Raw genomic sequence first — 27063 nt, 5'->3', positions numbered from 1 at the left:
TTCCATCACCTCTGCTTTTCCAGTCCCTCTCACTGTAAGGGTTGGTATTCTCGGTTCAGAATTGCTTAGCAAGATTGCTTAATCAGTCACTGCATCATAGAATGGCTTGAGTTGAAAAGGACCTCAAAGATTTCAACCTCTTTGCTATGTGCAAGTCACCAACCAGCAGCCCAGGCTGCCCAGAGCCACATCCAGCCTGGCCTTGAATGCCTGCAGGGATGGGGCATCCACAGCCTCCTTGGGCAACCTGTTCCAGTGCTTCACCACCCTCTGAGTGACACTGCTACATCCTCTGCTGACTTCAGTTTGAAATGGTTCCCCCTTTAAGAGAGGTAAACTCATTGCTAAAGACAACCTGTAAAGTATTTAAAACATACGCGACATTTCCAGATAACAAGTAATAATGGAAAGTGTTAACTGATCTCTAAAACTGCCACTGTTTTAGAAACTGAAGTCTGTAGAGTTTTTGAGTCAGATGTCTCAGTTTATTTATTTATTCTGTATTATGAAGCCTACATGCAAATTGGAAATTTTGAGGCTGGCACTGATGAAAGGCTCTATTGGCAGTCCCAGCCCTTTGCATGCAAATTGATGCAGTGTAGCATGAACTCTTGCAATCTGCTTGAAGACGTCTGAGCTCACATCTTCTTTCCCTCGTAAGTATGACAGCGATTTTTCTGAGCACGTAAGCTGAAGGTCTGAGGGTCCATCTCTTTTTCAAAACATGGCACCCAATGGCAGTACCCCTTTTACAGCACCTTTTTCAGGCCTTCTGGAAAACTTCCAGTGGAAGGCTCCCACCTCCTTAATCATGCCAGAACGCTGCCTCTCCTCTCAGTGTCACTCATTCAAGTGTGCTGACCTGGCCTGACCTCGTGGAGATGGAGACCTAATGAGCCCACGGCCCAAGGTGCTGCGGGAGCTCTCTGCAGGCTTTGCACATAAGCAAGCGTTGTGGTTTTTCGTACGCACGTGTTTTAAATTTATCACGTCAATAAACAAGTGTATGGCACGCTCAAACAGGGCCTTTACAATGGTGTAGTGAGGATAAATTGCAGCGCTACAAATTGCGGTGTCACGTTATAAATATAGAAGGAGACAACGTGGGATATTTACGGCCTCGGCACAATGAAGTCCCCTGTTGGTTTTTGGGTTTAGTGTTTGGGTTGCTGTTAGTTTTTCTTTGTGTTGTTTTTAATTTAAATAATGAGCTATTGCTAAGAATTGGAATCTGAATGGCTCTCAAACTTTGGACGCATCTTTCAGAACAGCAGTCACGCTAATGGTACAGGGAAAGCAAGATGAAAAAATAATGCTGCTGACTTGAAGGAGAGATGCATCAGGAGAGTTCCGTAGCAGAGGGCGTTTAAGTTGAAGGAAAAGCAGCGAGGCTTTCCATTTCATGGCAAGCCTTGGGTTTGCTTTCTTTGGAGTCCCACATTCTGGGGAATATTGGTTTCTGTTGTGCCGTGTTGTGTTCATTTTATGATTGTTTTTTTAATTATGGTAAAACTAACCTCAGCTTCAATGGAGAATGCGCTCCCAAACGCACACATTTAATGAACCAGCTGAGACTTGAGGCTTTCTCGTTAAAAACCAGTCAAGGACAGACTGTGGCACACAGTGCTAATCACGGATCAAAGTCCATCTGCAACAAGAGATGTCTGAGCAAACTGCAGGACGTGTGCTGGGAACTCCCAACAGGACCTCATGAGTCCCATTTCGGTTGGACCAAATGATGGTATGTGCTATGGGAAAGGTACCTTAAGCTGTAAATCTTCACTCTTTCAGCCCTGGAAAGGTTCCAGCCTCGAAGGGAGAACAATGCTCGTGTTTCAGATGGCCTACAGTGCCCAAATTGTTAGGCTGGAAACAAGCGTTGTGAGGGCCTGGTATTTATGTTGGGACCCACTTATGGGGAGGGAGCAACTTGTTTTGTTTTTAATGGAGCAGTCGGGAGAGGGATAAAAAGCTTTTTGATAATGTGAGGAATGTGTGGGGGAGGGGAAGGTACAGAGATAGCAGTTACTGTAAGTCCGAAGCAGCGGAGGCCTCTTTATCAGAGCAGTTCTAATGATGTGCCACAGGCACTTTATTTGAAAGCTTCATGGCTTGCAGAAAAGTAAACAAATTCATTACGTTATTTTTAAAAGAAGATTAAGCGTAGTGTGTCGTCTGTCGGACAGCTGCTGCAGTCATCTTTTGCAAACACTTCATACACGACCACCCTCGGTGCTCCCAGGCTGTGTGGTGGGGCTGTCATTTCAGTGAGTACCACCGTGGCTTTTCCAATGAAATCTTGTTTCCTATAGAACAGTTATGTACCTACCTTCACCTAGATGTTATTTGAGGTATGAATTGTTATCTACACAAATGCAGCAGACATTGTTTGTTTGGGGGTGAATGCTGGCTTTCCATAACAAGAAATTAAAAGCATTTTAAACCAAACAAAAAAGCAAATCCTCTTTACTGCCATTTATTCTGACGTCCACTTTCACATCCTTATTTGGTCTTTGAAAACACAGAGTAGAAAGGATGGGTCAAAGTAGGCTTAGCTAATGCAGGAATTAACACTGAAGCAACGTGTGGTGCTTGGCAGGTGCCTTTGCCAGATCGGAGTGCATTCAGGTGCTGCCCTGTTTACCTGGCCTTTGCTCTGCAGGTCAGCAGCAGTAACGCTGCTTAGCAGCAGGCCAGTGCCTGGTGCTCATGCCTGGGAAGCATTGGGTCCTTAAACCACAGCAAAGGCATCACAGTTCTGTTCAGGACTGTGTGAGCTCTGTAACTATCAAGCTGCATGTGGCTCTGGGCAGCCTGGCCTGGTGGTTGGTGACCCTGCAGACAGTGGGGGGGGTTGAAAGTCGATGATCTCTGAGGTCCTCTTTTTTAAGCCAGGCCATTCTATGATTCTACAGTGATCATGTAAGCTAGGAATTAGCACCATCCCTTTGCTCTTCATCTTGGAAATGTTCAAACTGAGAGTAAGAGTCTCATTTGCAAAACTTCATGTTTTTTGTTGTTGTTGTTGTTGCTCAGTTATTTCCGAGAAGTTGTACAGGAGAGGTGGTTTTGCTGTGTCCAATTCCTCACTGCTTCCTGAGGTCCATGGGGACACCCAGAAGGTACTTTCTCTGCATTTTCATGGAGGTCTGTCCAAGATAATCACAGAGCTCTGCAAAGCCTAGATCTCTTCAGAACACCTGATAGATCTGAAGGCCTGCTGGATCTGACATTTGTCCTTCTGGAGCATCACTGAGGAGAGGAAGCACAGACACTGCTGGTTTTGGACTGCAGAGTGTTCAGACAGGAAAACAAAATGTACTGGGATGTGGAAATCACAGGGGGATGTTGAGTAACAGCCATTCAGCTGGAATTTCTCATGCTTCCAGTTGGTACTTAACAAGTCAGAGGGACTGCTGCCTGGAAAGATGAATGAGCAGTGCTGGGAATCACTGGGGTATGCCTCGGCTTGCTGTGGAGCAGCTCTTTGTTTCTACACTGCGTGATCTCACCCTGATCAACTCGGTGTATTTGCTGAACGCTCCTCTTCTGTACGTGAAACAAATGTTTTCGTTTTCAGTATAGTTATGCGTAAATTTTTAGTGACTGGGTTTTCAAGATGAATTAAGAACTGTTTTGTCTGAAAGCGTGTAGAATTTCCAACCTTTGAGGTTTATTTGTGTAGATGTGTTTATGCAGGATTGTGCGTGTTTACCCAGGGTTGCCAAAGGATCTCCAAGAGGTATAGGAAGGTGGTAGATGTCACATCTTCCCTTCTGGCAAAAGGGAACTCAGGCCCATGGTTGGAAAGCAGAGGTTTTCTCAGTCCAGGACAGTGTGATCTTCCAGTCCCAGTTTTAAGGGAGCACTTTTCCCATATACACGTGTGTGTGCTAAAAAATTCCATACCCTCCCTCCACTGTGAACAGTCTCTGCTGCTGATATCCCTTGTTATGAGAGCACAAACAGCACAACAAATCTTGGAAATGATGTTTAATACCGAGCAAAGGAAGTGCTTGCTCCGATTGCTGTACTGCTGAGATCAGTGCTCTCATCTACAGAGGACAGAAAAGGCCTCTGCAGACTTCTGCAGAGTGCAGCATTTGCAATTATGTGAGCTGAACAATGTAGAAGCTTCGTAGTTTGGTGTATGGTAAAAGTATGAAGCTTGAAGCTGCTGGTTTAAAATATTAACTGTGCCCTTCAGTTGCATTTATGAATGCTTTGTTTGTCTTCCTATAGAAACAGAATCACTTTATTTAAATGTTTATTATTTCAGGCAGCTGATGAAGAGGAAGATCTTACTCCAGAGGAAAGGAGGAAATTGGAAAGAAAATTGAAAAAAGAGCGGAAGAAAGAAGAAAAAAAGCTGATGAGAGAAGCTGGAATCTCTACTAAGAAAGCAGAACCCAAGAAGCTGTCGGGATCTGAACTGGCTCTGGCCTATTTAACCAGGTAAGGCTGCTTGCAGCACTGCAGGTGCTATGTGCAGAAGCAAGCTGTAAACCATGCCAGCAATCCTGAACAAGCTGAACCAAGAAAAAAGGCATTAGAGGAAACTGCTGCAATTAAGTAATAAGCTAAAGCTTCATTTCAGTTGACACCCTTTCACCTCATTTTATGTATAGCACATAACAACTGAAGGATGTTGAGTACGGCACAAACATTTTATAGACAGACAGTTCCTCTCCTGAATGCCTTATAGTTCAGATATAAATATCTCTGGATTAGCTGCACTCACAGAGATGAAGGGCGTATTACAGAAAATATTGCATTGAGGAAACTAGTTTTAAGTGCACTGTTTTAAGCAAAGGAGTTTTCTCTATATGTAAGCAAATTGCATTATGGACTCCTCACTTACCCTAATGCATGATATTTGGATATTTGTACATTAAGACACGATTATGCCACCATTTTAAAGTGAATAGTGTACAGTGCCTTACTTCTGCATACCAAAGTATACAGGGAGTCCAGTGGCCTATTTCGGATCGGAAGCAATTACTTTAGCTAGCATACTGATTTAGAATACTTTGAATTCCAACATAAAGCAACATCTATGTTTAAAATAGCTGAAACAAAGCATTCATGGTACGCTGCAGACAGTAAGAGGTCATGTATAAGCAGGAAAGTAGTATTTATTTTTTCCCTGAACTACAGAATAGACCCTGTCTCTAAGACCTGCAGAGGGCTGGCGTGTTACCAGCAGTGGGTTACCACGGGGAATAATTCCATCGCTGCATCTCTGGCCATGCTTAAAACTGAAGCATGCAGACTGTCTGAGTTGTTACTTACCGCTCTCAGTGGGGAGGGAGGAAATTAATTGCATTCCAGGCAGAGGGACATGTGCATTTTTGTTACATAACCCTCAGCACGCAGCGATAGCAAAATGACAATAATATTTTTGATCTGGAAAACAGCTGGAATGGTTCACCACTGTTTTGAACTGCAGATGGATTGAAAGTTATCTTTGAACCATCTGCTCCAACTGTACTCTGGTATGTGTGCAAGTAAGTGGCGGATCTAGAGATAATGGTTTTCAGGTTTGGAAAGCAAAGGAACAAGCTGTGGGGTTTGGGTTGATATTCTGCTTCTATCTGTATGGATTTGTGCCTTGTTAGATGAGAGAGTATGAAACTATATTTGAGCTGATTTGACTGCAGAGTTTAACCTGCACCAAATGACCTTGAAGCAGTATGCTGGCTACACAGCATGGTCTTGTAATAGCAGAGCCCCACAGCTCTAGGTATGGCAGCACGTTGTCTGGGGTTATGTCAGCAACAGATGGTTTGAATTTTGTACACTTATCAGGGATAGCAGTAAGATGCTGAACTGCCAAATGAACGTAATCATAGGGCGTGTTTTGCCCCATATGTGCTGTGACCTCCTCGTGTCCTTGGAGCCCAACTGTAAAAGCCCTGACGACTTCAGTGGGTCAGAGATTTCAGTCTGTGTGTTTCTGTGGGGCTACAGGTGTGAATGACACATGGAAGGATAAGGTCATCCTGCAGATGCAGGAGCACAATGCAGTGGGAGGTAAACAAAAGGGCGCTGTGGATTTATGATTTGCCCCACCTACGGCAGAAAACCTGACATTAAATAGTGCTAAGTGAGGTGGCCTCTTAACTCCCTGATGACAAGTGAATCTCCTGCATTACAGGTGGAACTTGAAGTACCATAGAATAATTAAAGCAGTCATTTTTATTAGTTAAGAGACTGACTATTCACAGCACGAGAGCACAACTGAGGCTTCAGCTTTGACAGGAATTTGTTTTAAGTTTGATAACTTTCAAAGGAAAATGTTAGAAATCATTCAGTGAAGGAGTTCTGTTACACGCAGACTTTTGACATGCAAGGGAAAATTCTGCTTGTTTTGTAGGTCGTACATTTTTAAGAGGTAGTGCTTCTCTTGGAGAGCAGAGCCATCTTTTCCGGTCTGTGGGATGAAATGAAGAGGAATTCTTCAGCAGAAAACTGAATTTCCATTTTTAGCAGTAATGTCAGGGAGAAATACCAACATCTTACATGGAAGAACAGCAGGCGGGCAGCTCTGAAGATAGAGAGGACTAAAATAGGGTGCTAAAGCAAAAAGGGAGACAGAAGGGTGATGTAACTATGAGAAGGAGAAAAGAAAATGAGGAATAATGCTTTAAAAAAAACACAATGGTGCTGAACAGGAAGAAAGGAACAGCAAAGCAGGAGGGAAGAGCTGGGTGTTGGTGGTTGCACAGAGCTCTTCCTTTTCCTCTTAACAATGACGTGCTTCTTTTCTTTCAGGATGATTCATAAATCTAAGGTCAGAATGCCTCTTTTCTTTGATTCTTAGAAAACAGGAAGTAAAATTCATACTTTTTAAAGCTGTAGGTGCCTTCAAGTGAAAAGACGTTGCAATTCATGAGAATTCTAATTAGACGTAATTATAACCCAACTGACCTTTAGTGGTGCTAAAATGTTGGCAGAACTTGTTTGCCTTGGCAAGTTGCTCTCCTTTAGAAATGTTTCTATTGCTGTACTTAGCTCAGCAAGTTGTTGCTTTATGGATCTGCTCATATGGATTTCTCCATCACCCATCAAAGTAATAGAAATGAGAATAGATGTCACCCAAAGTACATAGAATTACAAAGATGGCATCTTTTGTAGAAGGAACAGATAACAGCACTGTGTGAATATTGCTGTGAATTACCCGAGCCTTAGAATGTTACCTACCATGTGCTCACATTGGAAAAATAAGCTGCTAGAGTGCGTTTCTTCTCTCTCTGTCATGATTTATATGCCACCAGCACTGTGTGTCACCAGGGTGTTTTCCAAGGCATTGTCTTTCTGGTTTCCTCTGCCTGCTTTTGTATCGCTGCCTTAAATTTAGGTGAGAATGTCAGAGACCTCCTCAGAAAATAAGAAAGTAAGTAAAAGTAAGATGCTTACCACAATGATACAAAGCAAGGGCACGTTTCAGAACACAGAAGTAAGACAGTTTGGCACTGAGTGGGAAAATGGTGTGGCAGCAGAACATGGCACTGTGCTGGAGTGCTGCTGGAGCAGTGCATGGCCTGGGGCAGCCCTTCATCTGCGGGGCTGCAGGATGGAGGCACAGCACCATCCTGGGCCAGGCTGCAGAAAGGCATTAATAGGTGTCTTTCATTTTGAGAGTTGCAATTGATGTTTCCCCATCCACGGCTTCAGCTTTTAGGTACTAACAGTAACCAATGCACAGAAATCTGAACATCACAGGTTGTCTTTTCTTCCCCCATACAAGATTAGCAGAGCTTAACACACCTGAATGGCAGGTAGTGCCAGTGCATCAGTCTGTGCTTTCCCGAGCTGCTGAGCTGCTCTCGATGCTTGTTAGAAGTATCTCCTTGGCAGATGTTTTGCTCATTGAACTGTGACTTTGCCATTGTCCCTGGGATGTAATGACTGTCTTATGTAATGCCTGTGAGACGGAGCTCTGTGAGCCCTGACTGTTGCATCAAGCAGGAATGTCTCACTGTAAACCCCGCACCAGTAGGGCCAGGGCAGGGAGTGTTCCCCGTGGCAGGGAGATGCAGTTGGTGTAGGGGCTCACCAGTTACCTTGAAGTTCATCAGCTATTGCAGCACTGATCGAATTGCGAATCTCAGCCAAAGCAAAAGTTGGGCTGTGAAGGTGTCCTGAAATAGCAGCTTTCCCTCAAAGATGAGAGGGTTGTGGTGGTGGAGGGCGGTTTTGCTTTAATTATTGAAGGGTTGTTTTGTGAAGGTTCTGAGGCAAGCGTTAGCTATGGATGTAACTGATGCATTCATGTGTGCTTTCACAGTCCTTAGTTCTAGAAGGAGCTGCCTGAATCCAGGAGTCAGATAGAGGGTAAATTTGCATTTGGCGTTGTTCTGTGGTTGCTTTTGTGAACCTGGGCAGACGTTCGCTGCTATCTGATTTCAAAGGCTTGCACTTCTCCTCACACTGCACAGAACAGAGCTTTTGTCTCAGGACTGCTCCAACTTTCTGTGTCGCTGATTTTTAGTTGTACCTGCCTCTGAGCGGTATTCCTCCCCTTGACCTAAATCAGAGCATGTAAATCCCTCTGTAAAAGGGAATGTTAGCCCATTGATTTTAACAGCTGGACAGATCAGCCTCATTTTAAAGGAAGTCTCTGTCCCTGTTCGTGGCAGAGAAATTAGACTTGTCTTATTAAGAGAGTAGGGTTACCTTATCGTCATCCTACAGTCCCCTGTGGCATCTGCTGGAGCCCGGTCAGTTTGTTTGCAGTTCCCTAGCAGCCCCAGCATTACTCACAAACCCTACAAAGCTGTCAGCACAGCACCCACACCTCGGCTATTTTTAGGGTGCCAGTATGCCTGCAGCTATTCCTGCGGGGTGGATGCAGAGTGCATTCTCACTCTCCTGGTTTGGTGCTGCGTAGGGCTCTTCTGCAAGGCATACAGGCACGTTGCCTTTCTTGCCAGGGTATATGAGGCAGAAAAGGTAATCAGTTATTTTGGTTACGTTGGATCTGTTACTGAGCAGGGTTTTGTAAATCACAGTATTTCCCACACTGAGTATGGCCTGCGCCTGGCTGCTTCAGAGTTCTGAATCTCCCTGCCTCTCCAGTGAAAGATCTGCGAGGCTCCACCTTTCTTTGAGCCACATCACATTGTGATTTCGTGTTTTTTTTGCCACACGTGGAAAACCTTTGCTTTTTTCCCCCTCCCCAGTCCATTGGTCAGTTTTGTGCTGATGGCAGCAGCTGCGTGAGCACACCAACCGTACCCACAGTCAGTGTTGCACTGAATGTAGAAGAGGCAGCACTTCTTGTCCTGCTTCAGCCTGGCTGTGACCGAATCAGACACACTGCCATTCCAGAGCTGCATTTACGATGTACATTTCCAAACATTAGCGTCCTCATCATCTGATTATTCAATCTATGCATTTAGGATTCTGTGAAGGTCACAGTGCTCTCTCAGCCATGGCAGCACACAGCACTGCCTGTCCCATCAGGGTGTCTGGCAGCCCAGTACCAAGATTGCTGATGCACCCACTGTCTTCTGCATTCACTTCTCTGTGTCTCAGGGGCAAGTGATGTGCAGGGCTGTGCTGGAGCCCTGCCAGCCTTCTCCTAACCCCCCTCGTGATACCTGCAGGATGTCATGTTGTGCAGGAATTGCTTTTAAAGCATTAATGATGAACTCCTTGGTGTTAAACTCTAAAACTGCTTTTTAGAGTCCCAGTACAACAATTTCGCTACTTTGCAAGAAGCTCTTTAACATCTGTCTTTACTTCAGCCACTTCCTGCAGATTTCTGCTCTGATGTCTTTTTTTCCTACCTGTAAACACTGCAGCTCTGCAGACAGAGTGGTGCAGGCTGTGAATGCAGAAGGGCACGTGGGAATGGCAGGGCCATGTTTGTGGTCTGCGGCTGTGTCACAGCAGCCCAGCTTTGCAGTGCTGGGTGAGGAGATGGCTGCAGGGCTCTGAGCAGGGAGAGTGCCTGTGTGACCCCGTGCTGTGCAGGAATACTGGCTCAGGTCTGGAGCTGAGTTGAGTACCAGGGTAAGGCTCAGGTGAATCTGAATTAAGAAGCCATGCCTCTCAATCTCGGCTATTCTTACCAAGAGTTTCTGGGCAGAAGAGAAAAAAAAAAATTAAAATAAAAAAATAAAAAAATCCTGGAAATACGTTTGAATATCGGTAATTCTGCCCTGGAAATGTGCCAGATGGCCAGAGCTGGATTATTTGTTTATTTACTTTATAATTTCAGTCATTTCCAGCAAGGCATGTTCATATTAGCAGATCAGGTTTTGAGGAACATAGGTACTGAGAACTCTGAGTGAGCAGCTCTGGTTTCTGGAGACAAAACAGAGGACTGAAGATTCTGAAATGTCAGGTTACGAGACTTGTAAGTTTAGCTCAAGTAGGAATTCTTAGATACTGCAAATATTTCCTCCTTATTTCCAGCTCATTCAAAAGGAGGCAGTATTATAAAATGCACTATTGCCTGATGTTCCAGTAGAATTAGTGGAGGTTTGTGGTTCGGCTTACTAAACTGAGCTTTGGAAAAGCTGCTGCTCTCGCATGTCTTTCCCTGCACCAACCCTCTTATGGGCTAGCCATTAATAGCATTCTGAAGAAACTCATTTCTGTCTCATGTAGGGAAAGGATTTGGAATGGCTTTCTGGCCCATTCGCTCAGCACTTCCGTGTGGCTTAAGAGGAGAAGGGAGGAGGTTCATGTCCGTGCTAAATTCGTGTCCATCCGTGGATGTTGTGTCTTGCTAAATCTGCTCATCATCCCATTTAGTTTATGGCAGAGGAAGGAGATTTCTTCTTGTCCTCTCCATAAATGCTCACTACATTTTACAAAAAGGGAGAAATAGATTAAAAAACTCTAATCCTGCTTTACGGCTTCAAATCAAATCACTTGTCCTTCCAAATCTTTGAATTAATGTTATTGAAGGTCACAAGGGCACCTCTCCAAGCGTTTCTCAGTAAGAGCTGCAGAGGGTCTTTATTGGAAACCTTCTGTGTCTGCAGCTCTACCATTTTTACAGCGTGAAACAAAGCTGCCACGACATTTGCTTGGGCGTTTGCTTCCAAGAGTCTCATGGGGAAGTGCAGTATTTAATAGCATCATTAACGTGACATCTTCTCCATTTCTTATTTTGGAAGAGGAGCTTGCATGGATTTGTTTCTGTGGTGTTCTGTCGGGATGTTCCTAAAGGCCACATCTGCACTGATTTCTGGGTGCACATGCCATATAGAGATTAATATTCCATCCTAGCTACTCTGAAAGAGCTTTCTGTCTTTGTCTAGGTCTATGTGTAAGGAGGGCAGGAGCACGTCTTGTTTTGAACATATACTTTCTATATGTCTAAGTGCTTCCTCAGATGGAGAAAATTAGATAACAAGTGTTAAGCCTATAATTATCGGGGTAAAATACTTGAGGTTCCTTTGCCTGATTCTCTTTCCTGGAAGATAACTTCTTTTTTCCGAACCTAATTAAGAAAATGTAATGCATCCTTTCTTAATGACTCTCATTTCCAGTAAAATAAAATTTAGCATAAATGAATTTTCTTAACAGCTTATTAAATGTAGTCACTAGATATTTGCTTTCATCTGTGCATAGCATCATACAAAAGAGGTTGCATCTAATTAAATAATTAAGCAGCTTTAATGTATTCTTTCATCTGAAATGACTTCTGGTAACCTTGTAAGAGGTATTAGAGAGGTTTGGAAGCAGGAGTCTGTAATTACCAGGCAGTGTTCTTCAGGTACTGCTGATGCTTTTAAACAAAAGCAGACTGTAGAACGGGTTCCCTTTCGGTGAGTGAAATATTTGCAGTGTGTTCACAGAGCATAAAGCCCACCAGTTCCATCCTGACCCATCTCCTGGACTCACAGAGGACATGCCTTCCTATTTCCTATCACCTACACTCTTCCATTCGGACCATGCTCCTGCCTTGGCAGAAATGCAGAGGGAAGGCCGTGTGTTTTCTCTGTGCCGTAACACTGACATGTGGGAGAATTAGCACCTCCAGCACGCTTCAACTATTCAGACAATGCCCAAATATTCAAAGTACAGTAGAAAGTGGTTTCGTAGCTGTAGGGAATCGTTTAGGCAAGTCAGCCAAGGCCAAAATTAAAATTTAAAATGCAGTTGGCAATGATTATTAATCAGTTAGCTCCAGGGAACCATCACAGCTCCCCAACCCCAGTTAGACTAACAAGCAATATTTTTCAAATAATAAAACCGGATCCTTAATAAAACGTGTCTCCTTCACACAGTAATAAATGCAGTGGTGCCCCAAAAGGTATCAATAATTACTTTCATACGAATAAAATCGGCTTGGAGTGAGAGCCACCTGCAGGAAGCAGTCATGGGCAGGTCGGTGTCTCTAAGCAGGTTATCTACAGCCTTGGTGACGCAGTGCACATCACAGGGTGTTGGGAGAGGACACCGCAGTGCATGGGCAGGCATTGCTGAGCACAGCAGCTGCACTGAGGAAGCCCACGTGGGCCATCAGCTGTGCTGCGCTTTTCAGTTCCCTTCTCTCAAAATCAATCTCTTCTTCTGTGATAATTCAACTCCTACTTTGCCTTCTTTTTATAACTCTATTAAATAAGAAGCACATTTAGCATGGCGCTATTACCTTCAGTTTTTTAAGCCTACTGCATTCAAGCTTCTCTGTAACTACTGGAAACAACGGATGGTTCTCTGTATAGTCTATATATTTTCAAATCAAATGCAGTTTTCTTCTAGACGAGCTAAAACAGATGCCAGCCACTAAATAATAGTACTAGAAAAGGATTTGTTTTTTTTAATTGGTTATTTTTCCCCATTGGACCGCGGGTGGCAGCTGCAGGTAGGTCAGTGTCTATGAAAAGCTGACGAGTTGAATCACAGCTGAGACGCCCTGCGTGTATTATACCACACATAAGAAGTACGAGCTCTACTGATGACATATCGTATGCTTTTGAGGCATTGTTTCAGCTTTCTGGGTCGACTTGCCTTCCACTTATCACCTGTGGCATCAGTCTGTGCCCTGAGCTCTCACAAGGAACGCTCCATGCTGGCTGTGAGCAGTGCCTGTGCTGGAGCAGGAAGGGCATTTTTGTCTTGGATGAAGCTTCAGGATGCGAGCGTAATATAAAGTGTAACAAATAATGGCAAGTGATAAAAGTGCACATAATAAAAGATACGCTGTGATAAATGTTTAATGTAGATCTAATCAAAGATTTGCTTCAGGGCACAAAGGCTTTTTCCTTCTCCTTTGTAAATACTTTCGAAGGAAGTTCTCTGATTTGTATAATTCGCTGCATAGATACGATCTGTCCTTATATTAGACAATAGAGCCAAAATGAGGTATTAAAAAGGATGTTTCTTTCTTTCCTCCTGTTCATGTGATTCCTAAACTAAAACTGAAAGTTTAAAAAAAAAAACCTTTTTCCCCCCTTGCCCTTTCCCAGTTCTGTAGTCACTGTGCTCCTTATGAACCAGATGCACGAATACATTAAAAACTGTTTTTAAACCACAGATTAAGAAATGGTGCCAGGATTTCCTACCAAAAATGTAGCACTGCTGCTAAAATCTGTTGACAATTTTGAAAAGTTTCTTCTGGCAGAAGAGATCCATTAATGTCTCTTCTTCTTTTCCAGGAAAATGAGAAAAACCTTTTTCTAAGTTTGAAGTTAATTAGCTTCCATGCTGTATTTCAGAGATCACTATAAATGTATTAACTTTTCCAGGAATGGGAGTTGGGACATAACAGAGTCATCCGTTATGTGAGAAAAACGCATTAAAAATAAGGGCTGTGACTCTTCCTTACGTCTGTACTTGGGTCCTGCCAAAGATGAGCGTGTAGGTTTTAACTACAGCCATTCTGCTTAAGCCTTTGAAAATCAATTTAGAATGTAAATTTTGGATATCTCTTCCAATCGAGGGCAATCAGCATCACACACCCACCTGAGATGGGATTTCCTCTCACCCTGCATACAGGCTTGCCCCGTGCTGCAGCCTGGCTCTCTTGGCATGCAGGGCTGTGCAGCAGCCCCTGGCCTTGGGAGCCCTTTCTGTCGATGCAGCTTTTGGTCTGTGCAGTACATGGGTTTGGTGCTGGCAATGAAAGAAATGTGAAACCTGCCTTTTTAAACACACAGTTGTTTCGAATGTCCCAAGAGAAAGAAAAGAAATTCGGAATACCCGTGATAAAAATAAACGCCTTAACATTTCCCTGTAAGTAACTGCATGTGTTATGACCGGACGAAAAAATTATGATTCCTAATTTGCTATATGCACTGGAGAGCATATATAAAACTTGCACCCACATCCACGTATATTTTATGTATCCATGTGGAAGCTCCATCCTTGCACCAGAACACTCTTCTCCCACCAGAACACGGCTCTGCCAAATTCCTGCTCCACCCGTGATGCTCCAGGAATCCCAGGGAGCCTCTTTGAGGTGCCAGGCTCCCGTGCTCACCTGTAGGCCATATGTAACATTAACTGACCTGAAATCACTGTTCAGTTTCCAAATTCGTGCCTTGTAAGGGCAGTTATCTTACCTTACGCGTAAGCTCGCGGTGCATGAAAGTCAGTGCTGCTTTGTGTATTGCACTGTGACACGGGAGAGCAAATAGAGCTCCGGCTTTAAATGTCTTTGAGGGAATGTTTCAGTGTGGGTGTACTTTGTTGAGGAAGCACCTGTTGCAGCGAGGGCAGGCGCTTTGCTCTGTGCAGTCTGTGGAGCAGCACGGAGGCTGGGGCTGTGTGCCCAGCTCAGGGCAGCAGGCAGAGATGAGCGGAGGTGTCCTTGTGTTTGGCATGCAGCAGTGTTCTCCTCCTGTCTGGTGGTTATCGGCTGTCATGTGTCTGTCTTTCCTTTTTGATTTCTTGACGCCTGTCTTTGACCCAGTGATCTTTTCAGCTGAAATGGATGGTTCTCAAACAGTACTTTTCTACACACAGGAGATTATATAAGTGCTGGGACAGCTTCCTAGTGTTTTGTCCTGGCCAGCAGTCTAAGCAGATGCATTGTCGTCTTCCTGAATTCAACTGGTAACAATAATGTTTTTCTCTTACTGTGTTTCTGGAACCAATCTGACTGCTTTCCCTTCCCTTTCTGTGCTACAGCATCCCATGGAGCGCTCTGCCCTGCATGCTGCCAGCTGTCTTCTGTGTTCCTGCTTAGCTGCCAAGACTCAGAAATGCTCTTTTTCTGTCACAGTGGTGAAAGGGATGGGATTAAGCACTTTAAAGGCAGGTTGCATCTGCAGTGCCTGGGAAGGCCCAATGCAACCACGTGTGATTTTAATATATAGGCTGAAACTCATTTGTGTAATAGACCAATGGGAATCTCAGACAGCTCTTCTGCACGACACCCTGATGCTAAAAAACAAAAACTCAGATGTGAAGGTCTTTTGGAAACTTGATTCATTTGTTTCATATCCTCTGTATCTTCAATTTCAAAGCCATTTAGGAAGATCGTTTGCACAAACGCGAAAGCTCTCTTTAACTAAAGGCAGCTGATGTGTTTTTTCAATGAGCTGGAGCTCATAAGAAAGACTCAAACATTAACTGTGTAAAGAAGGCAATTAGTGTTTGTACAATATATTGGAAATTAGCCCTAGGCACACTGGAAAAATACATGTTTTAAACATGTCTATTTTCTGCCCAATTCTGTAGCTTATATTAGATCTGGATTTAGATATATCCAAAGGCCACCAAATGAATTCAAAGCTGTGAAAGACATTGTTATTGTCTCTAATAAGCTTTTTTTTCTATAATGTAGTTGTGTAATACAGTATAACTCTGTATATTTAATCACTCCAGGGAAAATCCTTTTCTACTGCTGTGATATGTCAGGAAAGCTTATCTGCATATAAACAGCAAAAAGAGACCTCTCCTGCATTACAAAGCTCTAAGATCTTTAGTTTGAAAGTTGAGCATTTCTAAAAATGCACTAATTATGTCATTCTGATCAAAAGAGATGTCCTGCTCACATTGTCACCGAGTGACATTGTCCGTAGGCTTTAAAGCTGTCGTAGGAGTAGGGAAAAAGCCAGTGTGGTCATAGGAATCAGTGAAAGACTTTTATAACCGTGGGAGGTCCATTTGCAGGGAGCAACTGCCACATTATGTGTCTTGATTGCACATCCATTGTGGTGCGTGTTTTGGCTGCAGTTTGATGGGAAACCAGGTCAGGAAAAGGGCCGTGTTCCTGAGAAAGAGGAACTGATGAAGCCAAAGAGAGAGAAGCAGTTAAAAACCTGATGGCAGTTTGAGAAAACATGAACGCTTCTATCATCTGTTAAGGGAAATGCAACTTCTTCCCACATTCTTTCAGCCTTTGATCCCAGTTGGGCAAAGTGCAAACTTTGAGAGTCTCTGGTGCTGTGATGGGCACAAGCATCGTTTCTGCAGTCAATTATGTTAAACTACTTGTTTACGTTAATTATCATGGTTATATCATTAATTATTGGAGAGAAGCCTTTCTAGAAGACTGGGTGAAACTTGTGTTCGTTTCTACAAGAGAATTCACTGGAGTGGAAGTGGCAGTGGGTGCAGCAGAGTGATGGCTGCCTCAACGCGTGGAAGCCAGCATATGGTTTCAGTAATGGGCTAATAAGAGCAATTAACCTCACAGTGCACTCATTTGTAAGTCCAAGTTGTTTATAAAGTGGATAATAAAGATATTGTAACATCATATAGCTTTATAGGAGATTAGTGAAATGAGGCTGTGTTTTCAAGCCAGTGCCTGTTAGCACTCTGGTGATAGCATAAGGAATAGAAACATAAAGTCAGCAGAGGATGAAATACTTGGAGGTTCGGCAGTGTATTTAACCAACCAGTGTAAATCACAAGTGTCCAGTGCCTTGTACAAAGGCTGTCCTGAGAAGAGGGGCTGCTTTGCAGGCAGCTCTGATGTTCAGCTTGCTCTTGCCACCTTGCAAAGGTTGTAATGTAAGCTGTTACCATGCTTCATTTGTGGAATTGATTCTGATGCTGTAAAATATCTTGTGCTGTAGTCACTGATGTTATGTTTGTCCTTTTTCGGCTTGCTGTCATTTGTCTCATGATTTAGCTTGTATTTTGGCTTTGGATTTAGCTCGTGATTACCCTACTGAGCTGTTGCCAGTTTTTCTTTAAGCCGAATTTCTGAGTCAGGAAAGCACTTGGAGGGGGCACGGAGTTCTGTGGAGGCTCCAGACTTGTGGTCTTGTTTTTTTCTGTTTCACTGAATGGCTGAACAATGCGTTCGCTGGTGCAGCATTCCCCAAATATGAAGGCTCTTTTGCTTTATTAGACTTGACAGTGTTTAAACAATGCTAATTCTCATACCCAGCTGGCTTTTCAATTGATTCTGTGCTCTCTGTCGCTGCGTAAAACAAACTGAAGCATTAAAGACATCTTGCAAGCTTCCCTCTGGGGACTTGTCTTTCCTTAGAGAAAAATCAAGTGTAGAATTTTGTGTTTTCTCCGTGTGTTTTCTGCTGGGTCTTTAAGTGATATTTGAGTGTATTAACAAATGGTGTACATGTTAAGGTGCTAATTTTCGGGCACGTGCTTTGAAAATCAATATTTGTTTTCTTGTGAGATATGTGGACCGAGTGTCTCTTTCTTCACCTGAAGCAGAATGCACCAGTTTTAAAATTATATTTAAGTTCTACAGAGAACTTAACTTGTCGTTTTAACCCAGCTAAAATCTTGCCTATTAGAAATTCGATTGCTAAACAAAGGACTTTTAAAGATGTGAATCATTTGTTTCCCACTTTCAGCAGCATGGATGCAGGCTGATGTTTGGGGACTAATAATGAAATCAGAATTCCTGGGGAGAGTGAGGAGCAAAGCACTTTCTGTCCTGTGAACTTCAGCACTTTGCTCACACCGTTGTGCAAACCAAAGCCTTGCAGCGTACAGAAAAATGTGTTCTTTGCACTCAGCGGTGCTCAGCAGCTCAGCTGTGCTGGGCTCACATCGCTCATAGCTCTGAGAGGAGGAGGGCATTCATTTCTGACCTCAGGAATCAGTGCTTTCTGATGGAAATGCTTCACATTCTTGGCCGTGGTCTCTCTCTTGGCCATGGTCTCTTCCTATGAGCTTTTCACTTCTTGCACAAAAGCCATCTAGCCTTGTAATATCCCACAACACAACGTTATGCATCAACACAAGGTCGTGCATGCAAAGTTACTTAGAATCCCTTTAGGAAGTACTGTATGGACAGTAAATATTTCGATCACGGGATATTTTAAGCTTTTTTTTTTTTCTTTTTTAATTTATTGCAGCTGGTCTGAAAACCCAAAGGAATGGAAGTTTCAAAAGACAAGACAGACCTGGCTGCTCTCACACATGTATGAGAAGGAGAAGGTTTGTATTATCAGGAGAAGTTCTCACAATGGTAGTATAAAGTTTTATACGTTAATTGTAGCTATTATTTATTAACCCAAGGTTACTAGCATTAGCCGTGCACTTTTCTAGTATTTTTTTAATAATTTATGAATCCACTGGAATCTTTTTAACTAAAACACTTAGCCACTGTGATTGCTTGCTGTTTATCTTTCCGTTTTGGGGTGGTTGTTCTGTGGACACTACTAGACTTAAGCACGTCAGACAAGGAGAAGAATGACGCTTTGTATAAACCTGAAACTTAATGAGAGTAGATTTGAATATATCCTTAATTTCTGACTGTGGAATAGTGGGCAATATTGGTGACAGGTGGGTGGTTGGTCTGGGTGATCTTAGAAGTCTTTTCCAACCTTGGTGATTCTATGATTCTATGATAGCTCGTGGATTGCTTCAGATACCTCTGCTTCATATAAGATGTACGGATACACTGCCAAGATGCTAAAATAGCTTTCTCATTAGAATAGAAGTGAAACCTTATGTTGATTGTAAAAAGCATAACCAGAAGCCAGCCTTTCATCGTCACCCAAATCCATTCATTTCATAACTTAAAAAACAACATCCACATAGCTTCCAGTCAGCATCTGAGCATTGCAGTGCAGAGCAGAGCACTTCAGCTGATGCCCCGTTGTGTAACTGAGCACACATCTCACTGTTTGCACAGCAGCTCCTTATGGATTCATTCCATTGGCATTCAGTCAGGTGTCGCTGACTGTGTGTGTGCACTTACACTCTTAAACATCACCATCTTCCTGACCCAAATTGCACCAACCACCTGGCAGAAGGTGTTGCTTTGATGATTAAAAATACTTTCAGAGAACCGTGTAATTAAAAGCAGAGCTTTGTGAAAGCAGCAAATGTTCACACGGCGTAATGAGCTGCCAAATGCGTATTTGATAGTAGGTATCTGGCTGTTTGCATTGCCTTTTATTTTTAAGCTGTGCTGTTAAAAGTGTTTGTCCACCTTTGGAAGTCAATGTGTGCTCTTTAACTCTGCTTAGAAACTGCTTTATGGGCAGAATGGCATTTTTGCTCTTTTACCTGTTTGCTTTGGGGTTTTGTGTTGCGACAAACTGGGAAATAATTAACTGTAAGTAGTGTTTGTGTTACAGATCAAAACACAGCTTCATTCCATATTCTGTGACACTGAAATGAAAACCTCCTTTCTAGTTTTGTTGTGGTTTTTTTTTTTTTTCACGTGATGAAAGCATAATGATTTATTTAAATTCACATATTTTGTACTGTTTAATAATCAAAGATGCATTGTATATGAGCTACAGATAATGATTAACATCTGCATTCAGATTCAGTACAGTGAGCAGAGCCACTCAAGTGCTCATGATCAAGCATGTATGAAGTCTTTTTCATCATCAGGACGAGGCAGGGCTGCTTTTGCCTGTGTTTTTATACCCAAATCTGATTTCCTGTCCATTATAGAATAAAATCCGTTGGATATCTGAGCATGGCTAAAATACAAAAGGAGACTTCCTTCCTAAGCCACGTCTTTGATCTCTTAGTGTCACTTGTATTCTTACTGAAAAGCCATGCCAAGAGCTAAATTAAGTTTCCTGTACTGATATTCTTCTTTCTGTAAGATATAAAGAGAGGTTTTCTAGTCGCTTACAAAGCGATTTTTTTAAGTGCCTTTAAAATCCATCTGCTGTAGGCTGAAGGCTTCAGAGCTCAGGACTGCATACCTACAGTGTGTGCACTTCTTTGTGATCCTGCACTGAATGAACGCTGCATCATCTGTTGCTGGTTGTCCTTTGGCACAGCACTGTCAGCAAGTAACTGCATCGATTGCCCTCAGCCTCTGGGCTGCACATCCCTGGGATTGTGGAGCTCCTGCTGGAGGCGATGAGAAAAGCCAGGGTAATTTAAAAGTGATACCTGCTCTTTCCCTGCTGTTATTTGTTAGCATTTCCCCATTTTCATGGTGTCACGTAGTTCCTGAGCATTCAGGGGCTGATGGTTATTGGGTCAGGTTTGGCTGTTTCCACCTTAGTCTGCTCCAATGCATGTTAGTCGTGGCAGAGGCAAGGCAGGTGTGCAAGAGAGAAGAAACAAGAAAAAGGGAAAATGGGTTAAAACAGCCACCATGGCAATAGTGAGATCCTGTAGGCATCACTTCACCTGCCAGCACTTTGGTGGGCCATCCCAGTACCCAATTTCAGCCCTCCCTGCTGGGAGCTTACAGACAGGCAGTGCTCCTAAAACCAAGAGGCCTTGACATTGCAACCCCCAAAACCAATCCAACCAACTGTGATTGCATGCAGTGAGCTGTGACTGTGCCACGAGGCCTGAGCACAGGGGGCACAAATTATGCAGTTAATTTAGCTAAGGTGGAGCACAGAAATGTGGCTGAGCTTTAAACACCCGCTACTGATACCTGTGCTGAAGGACCAGCGTGCTGACACTGTTTGCATCTCAGCATTTTTCTCTGTTAGCAGCGTGTTTACCCTGAGTAAAAACAGTTCTAAAAGTTGGGGTTTTTTCCTTATTTTTCAGTTTTATATCACAGACACACTTCATGTATCATCAATTTCAGTGTTAGTCATTATAAAATTACTATTTTTTTTATCCGTACTGTTTCTTTAGCACAGGAGTGTTTGTGTGAAGTCCATAAAGATTCCCACAGGGCATGAGTTACGAAGCAGAGTGCAGGCTGCACCTTTGATTTACTGCTCTGTAATATCCCCTATTGATTAAGGCAGCATTGGAGTATTTTTTCTTCCTCTTCTTTGAGAGCGATAGAAGTTTTAGCGATCACAGTTGTGCTGCCAAATGTCGCCGCAGAAATAAGCTGTAAATTAAGCATCTGTTGAAGCTCTGTCTTCTCTGCAGTGTTGATACTCCACAGGATTGGAGCAGCCCTCGTGCAGTGACTCCAGGCCTTTAAATACTTACGTATGTGTTTAGCTTTGCTCACGCCTTGCAATGCTGGATGTGTAAGGTCAAACAAAGAAACATATTTGCAGGGTGAGGTCATTGTCACATCTCCTGATTCACAGTAAAAATATTCTTTTAATGGCTCCAACCAGTTCCACAGATACACAAGGTGAAGTTATGCCTTAAACAGATCTGTTCACCAAACGCTGTTGACAGTAAGTTGGTTCCAAATACTGCAGAATCATCAGAAGTCTTTGTGAGGTTATTGCCTGGATTTCTTAATGGAGTTGTACGTTGTACCAGACAAGCTAAAATTTAATCTTTTACTGGTTAATTAGAAAGGAAGTAAAATGGGAGTAAGGCGACAGCAGATAACTAAACTGCTTTTGATGTCTGATGTGTTAAAGGAGTGCATCAGTTTTAGTCAGCGTGATTTAAAAATGATTTCCATATGTCTCAATTTTTTCAAATTAAATTCAATTCCTTTGTATAAGCATTCTGTCAAAGTCAGAATCTGTTGTGTGCTGCTGGGTGGTATCTCATCGTAGCAAACAAATGGTTTTGGGTAGGAGTGAGGATACTTCCACAGCATTCTTTCCTTGGACACATTCGTGCCGTTCTCCCGAATTTGGTAAGGTTTGCATACATGTTTCCAAAACTAGGATCTGGCTAGTGTGTTTTCTCCCTTCCAGCAGCCCTCACAAGCTGGATCTCTCTCCCAGGCAGTGTTTGCGTTTGCTGATCATCAATTCCACATCTGCTCAGCATTTCCCCTCAGATGCTTTGCCCATCTGAGCCCACAGCAGTTCTCTCACTGCAGTCTGTCCTTCCCGGCACTTTGAGCATTGGCAAGAAACTCCTCCATTTGAAGGTGGGCATCAGCAAATGCAAAAGGCTGTGCAATTCACCTAAGTACCTTTCAGGTAATGCTTTGACATGACTGTGGATGAACATCGAAAGGGAAGAAAACAAAGCAGGTATTTTTTAATTCCTTGTGTTTTTGTTTTTTTTTTTTACAGGTTCCAGATGAGCATTTCACCATTTTACTGGACTATCTGCAGGGCCTTAAGGGCAGTGCACGGGACACAACTGTGCAGAAAGCTGAAGCTCTGATGCAGGAATTGGATGGATCGGATGCAGAAGACCCAACCGTGATGGAGAAGTGTGAGCGCATACGCCAAGTTCTGCAGCTGCTGTCTTGAGAGTGGTTCTGTGTCTCGGTGCTTGTCTGGTGGAAAGAAGCACTGAATATCACGTGCAATACTTCAAATTCGTTGTAAAGACATATTTTGATAATGAATCTGAATACTACATTTTCTGAATTTGTACTCGTGTTTTCGGCTGCAAGTATTTATCGTTTTGAGGTGATGAAGTCAAAACAGAACACCATGTATGGTCCATAGGCATGCTGCATTGATTAAAAGTAATCTCACTGCTTATCTTTGGAAAAATACACCTCTCTTCTCGTTAGTTTTTCTCCAGCTCTCTGTCTAATTACTGTTAAGTAAGAGGAGCTTTGCAGTTCTTAACAAGAAGAGTAGAGCAGCCAACAGAAAGCCTGGAGGCTCCTTTACAATGGCAGCTTGTAGCATTAGCATACAGTGCAGTGCTTGCTCAGCCAGCTGCAGTCTGTCACTTTCAGCTTCAGAAGTGTGTCATTTGGATTTGGGAAAGATCATTTTCAGTCTGTTGAGCACGGGTTGTATAACACAGTTGCTTATTAGTGCTTCACGCAGTAATCTGGAGATACCATCAGCTTTGTTAGTTTTCCTTGTATATTTCAAAGGTTTTCAGTGCCTTGCAGCAATTGTTTAGATACTCAGATAATGTGCAGATGGGAACAGCTCAGATCTTTTGACCATGTGTAGTGAACTCATCTTGTACCCAAACTCACCCTGTGACGAGAAGTGCTGCACAGCAACACTTTGTGTGCCGCCTGCCAATATTGTGTTCTCATTTTTCTCTGTACTTGGTGGCCAAAAGAGTAAATCTGCGTTCATTTGCGTTGACATGTGGCATTTATCTCCTATGAATGTGCTAAAAATGAGGCTTTCAAGTGAAAACCAAAGACATCAATCACTCGAATGTTGCAGTATTGGCTTATGATTTAATAACACTTACATTCAATTCTGCGTTCTTGACCTGATTCTTTAATCTTTCTGCAGATATTGTTCATGCTGTATTACCAACAACTTTATCAAATGTGTATTTTAGAAGAGTGGCTGTCTTTGGGAATTACTGCTTTAATGTGAATGGATGAAGGAGGGGAGAATCTATGGATATGCTGGCCTAATTTTTCAGTAAGAAGCATTTGAGTGGATTTGACAGCCTTCACAGTCACAGGTTATTACAAGTCCTCAGAAGTATGAAATGTATTCCTAGTAACAAATAACTTAAGATTTGGGCTTCTTGAAGATGAGGTTTTCAACCAAAGAAGACCTGTTGTTAGCCCAAGCAGAAACCAATGCTTTTTTCTCTCCATCAGAAGAGAAGATGAATTCTAAGGGGTGAAGTTTTCTAAGTGTCTTGTTGGGATTTTATAATTGCATTTTCTCACTTCTGCTTCCTGCTCATTTTAGGATTTTAATCTAGAAATTTACATTGCTTGATAATTATATTCATCAGGATTTCCTCCGTGATGTATTTTAAATGACATATTTTAAATGATGAGGTGGATAATTGCAGCTATGGAATTCCTGCAGCTGCCCAGAGCTGTGCAGGCAGACACAACCCATCACTTCATTCACTTTGTTCCATCCTTCGGTCACGTAGAGTTTTCAGATGTTAATGTTGTCTGTAGCCTAGGCTGTCTTATGGCTGCAGACAGGGCAAAATCGTGTCTGGGTTTCCATGCCATGGCTGCTGTGTTAATAAGAATTGAGTCCAAGGCGAGAAGTAACAGTGTGCATGGGCAGTCTGACAAATTGCACCTTCATCTGCTTGCTCTAATTGTCTTCTTGTTGGTCTGAGCTGCATTGCGGAGCTCCAGCTATAAGGATCCTGTCTGAATAGAATGCTGAAGTCAGGGCTTCTAGGCAAAATAAAGGAACATTAATTACTCAAAACTGCTTAAAGCTGGAATTGTGCCTCTAATGACAGCGCTAATTACTCAGTATCTGACAACGTGAAAAGTTCCCTTTAATTTGACTGATCCTGGCTGTGGGTTGTATATCTTCTTGGCTCTCCACTGTTTCCACAGTTTTAATTTGTTATCATCATTGTAAAATTACTGAGTCAATGAATTCTCTCTTCTTATTCGGAAAGGATATATTGTGGCTGTTTGAGCATGTAATTTATTTCCTTATTTCCTCTTACTGGAGAATAGTTCTGCTGTGTTTTGGTTCGTTTAAAGCAAGGTGACTCTTGACTTATCTCCTACCCTGTCAGGCAGTACAGAAATGCACTTCAATTTGGGCTTGGTGGGCTTTGGTTGGTTGGATTTCCTCTGCTTGTTTTTGACTTTTGCCACTGAGTCAGAGCAGAAAACGCAACACTAAAAGGGACTTCAGTTGCAAAGGCAGCACTGGAAAGTTAGTAAACATAAGAATGGAAAATCTTTATAGAATTTTAATTTTAGTCCACCACTCATATGCAACATGATGGATCAGTGCTGTATTTGCCACTGTGTTGTAACTGGTAAGTCATTTATTTGGTGTTTTCCTACCAATTCTGCTGCTGTTCTCATTTTCAGAATGAGCCTTAAAGCTGGAAAAGTAACTGCCATGTGGGTTTGATGCTATGCAGAAGAAACCAGTAGGAACTTTCCTGTTAGTTTCACTTAGTGCAGGATCCAGTCACAGAAGTTTCATCACAAGCATTCCCTTCAAAACATGCTTTAATGTTCTGATTCATTTACAGTCAAAATACTGAATTGATGTTACTTAATTTAAACTCAGCTTTGTTGACATAAAACTTTCCAGTGGTTTATTCTTGTTGGGGCTTTGGTTTCCTTTTATGTCTTCCTTTCTGTATGGCTGAGTGAGCCAGTTATTTCTGTGCCTGCAAATAGGAGTATTAGTTGTGTACAGCGACTGCAGTCATACAAGGACACAATTAAATGTCCTTGCCTTTGCAGGATGCTTAGCAATGATTTATAATTACGTTCTATTTTAACTTCTTCGTAACAACTTACATAGTCAACAACTCAGCGTGGTCAAAAATAATTATTTCTCAAATTGTGTTTTCTCTTTTTCCTACGAGGAGTGGAGAATACCACACTAAATACAGCTGATGTATAAATGACGGGGGGAGGGTAATGCAAAACAGTGGTTTATCTTTCTTTGTCCAAACAAAGCTGAATAAGAAGCTTGTGCTGTGAGGAAAGTTTGGCTGGGACATGGAGGGAGGGACCTTGGGATAAACACAGAGCACTCATGCAGTCGCTCTTAATGATTTCTCTTTTTTCCCACATGCAGAAAAATTGTTGGCATTCCCCAATAAAACCCACAAACACACCTACGTCAAAAATGTAAATAGGTTTCAGAATCAAATACTGAAAGGTCAGGAAATGCCACATGTACATACATGGCCAGAAGAATTCTGGTCCTACCTCTCTGTGCCTCCAACCTGGAGGCTGAATTAAGGGGGATTGTGTTAGAAACAAACACAAAAACCCCCCAGATATGTGAGCACTCACTGGAAGGTTGTTCCCCTTCACGCCCCCGTGCACAGCAATTTCCTATCAGTTTTAGTTATTCTGATTGTTTTTAAGGTTTCTTGATAATTTAAGTAGTACACAGCCTTTTGCTGTCCCAACTGACATCTGTTTTCTTTATGTTCTCATTGTATTTTAGAGAACTGTAAGCCTTGGCACACAGAATCTGTCCCTCTCATTTGCTTATAAATAGCTGGGCTGGCAGCAGCCCTGCCAAAATCCTCACTGGTTGTGAAGTTCCGCTGGGCCCGGAGAAGACTGTTGAAAGGCCACGTTTTCCTGTGCTCTTCTTGAGGTACAGCAGCCTTTGGCAGCATCCTTTGTACCGGACGGGCTTCCCTAAGCCCCATGAAATTGCCCAGATCTGATGCAGCCAAGCAAAGGGCAGCACGTATCAGCTTTGTGATGTGAGGCTGCAGCGTGTGGGCACACAGCCTGGCGCCTGCCTTGCCTTGCTGCCCGGTTCCAGTCTGTTGAGACTCACAGCCAACTTACTTATCTGCTTTCTGTGGGCTTAACTTGACCAAACAACTGGTTTACAAGCTCTTGGGGTGTGCTGAAAGCTTGAGCTGCAGCCATGGTCGCATAGGACTGCTAGCATAGGTACGTGCCAATAGACTTCATGGATTTCACAGACCTGTGCTGACGGTGTCACTGGAGCACGAGCAACCCCAGAGTGTGAGGATGGCCAGCGTGGTCTGACAGCTCTGTGTGGCTGCACACCAATGGTTGTTGTATCATATCTTCTTTTGTGCAGCCCAGGCTGCAGGATGCTGTCCTTGGAAGGAAAGTGGCAGCCAGCTTGCCAATTGCTTCCAGAAATTGGTTCAGGCTTAGAAAATATTTAAAAAACCCAGGGGTTTCCCTTTTGTTTTCTGAATCCTTTTTTATATTATTTCAGCTGTCTTTAGACAAAGGAAGGGGAAAAAAATTAACCACAGAGAGATGGTGAGTACATCTTTGACGTTGTTTAATAAGAAAATATGGACTTGTGTTGAATTACACAGTTAATGAGGAGCAGGCAGGCGGTCTCAGTCCTTTCTGGGTGGTATTTTCAGTGCCAGCAGAAGATGAAAACACAGCAGGTGAGCATGGGTTGATGCTGTCCCCTTCAGAAGTGCCATAGATGGTCACTTTTCTTAGGGAGGAATGGA

The 27063-nt window shown here is 42.9% G+C and overlaps 1 protein-coding gene across 1 annotated transcript; it reads left to right on the top strand.

Annotated features, from left to right (window-relative positions):
- The first annotated feature begins 1586 nt into the window (after positions 1-1586).
- C16H7orf50 (chromosome 16 C7orf50 homolog) lies at positions 1587-24320 on the top strand. The gene is made up of 4 exons (XM_010719665.3): positions 1587-1741; positions 4280-4455; positions 18249-18330; positions 22275-24320. Exons 1-4 carry the CDS (start codon positions 1736-1738, stop codon positions 22455-22457), a joined length of 447 nt encoding a protein of 148 aa, XP_010717967.1. The 5' UTR covers positions 1587-1735; the 3' UTR covers positions 22458-24320.
- The last annotated feature ends 2743 nt before the right edge of the window (positions 24321-27063 follow it).

The sequence above is a fragment of the Meleagris gallopavo genome, chromosome 16 (genome assembly GCF_000146605.3).
Source record: "Meleagris gallopavo isolate NT-WF06-2002-E0010 breed Aviagen turkey brand Nicholas breeding stock chromosome 16, Turkey_5.1, whole genome shotgun sequence".
Lineage (NCBI taxonomy): Eukaryota > Metazoa > Chordata > Aves > Galliformes > Phasianidae > Meleagris > Meleagris gallopavo.
Note: the sequence above shows the minus strand (reverse complement) of the source record. Positions and strands in the feature narration are given on the sequence as shown.

Excerpts from the sequence above, each read along its gene's own strand:
- C16H7orf50 (XM_010719665.3), top strand. Across the intron at positions 4,456-18,248 it reads GCTCTGGCCTATTTAACCAG|CTGGTCTGAAAACCCAAAGG; the intron begins GTAAGGCTGCTT and ends AATTTATTGCAG. Across the intron at positions 18,331-22,274 it reads ACATGTATGAGAAGGAGAAG|GTTCCAGATGAGCATTTCAC; the intron begins GTTTGTATTATC and ends TTTTTTTTACAG.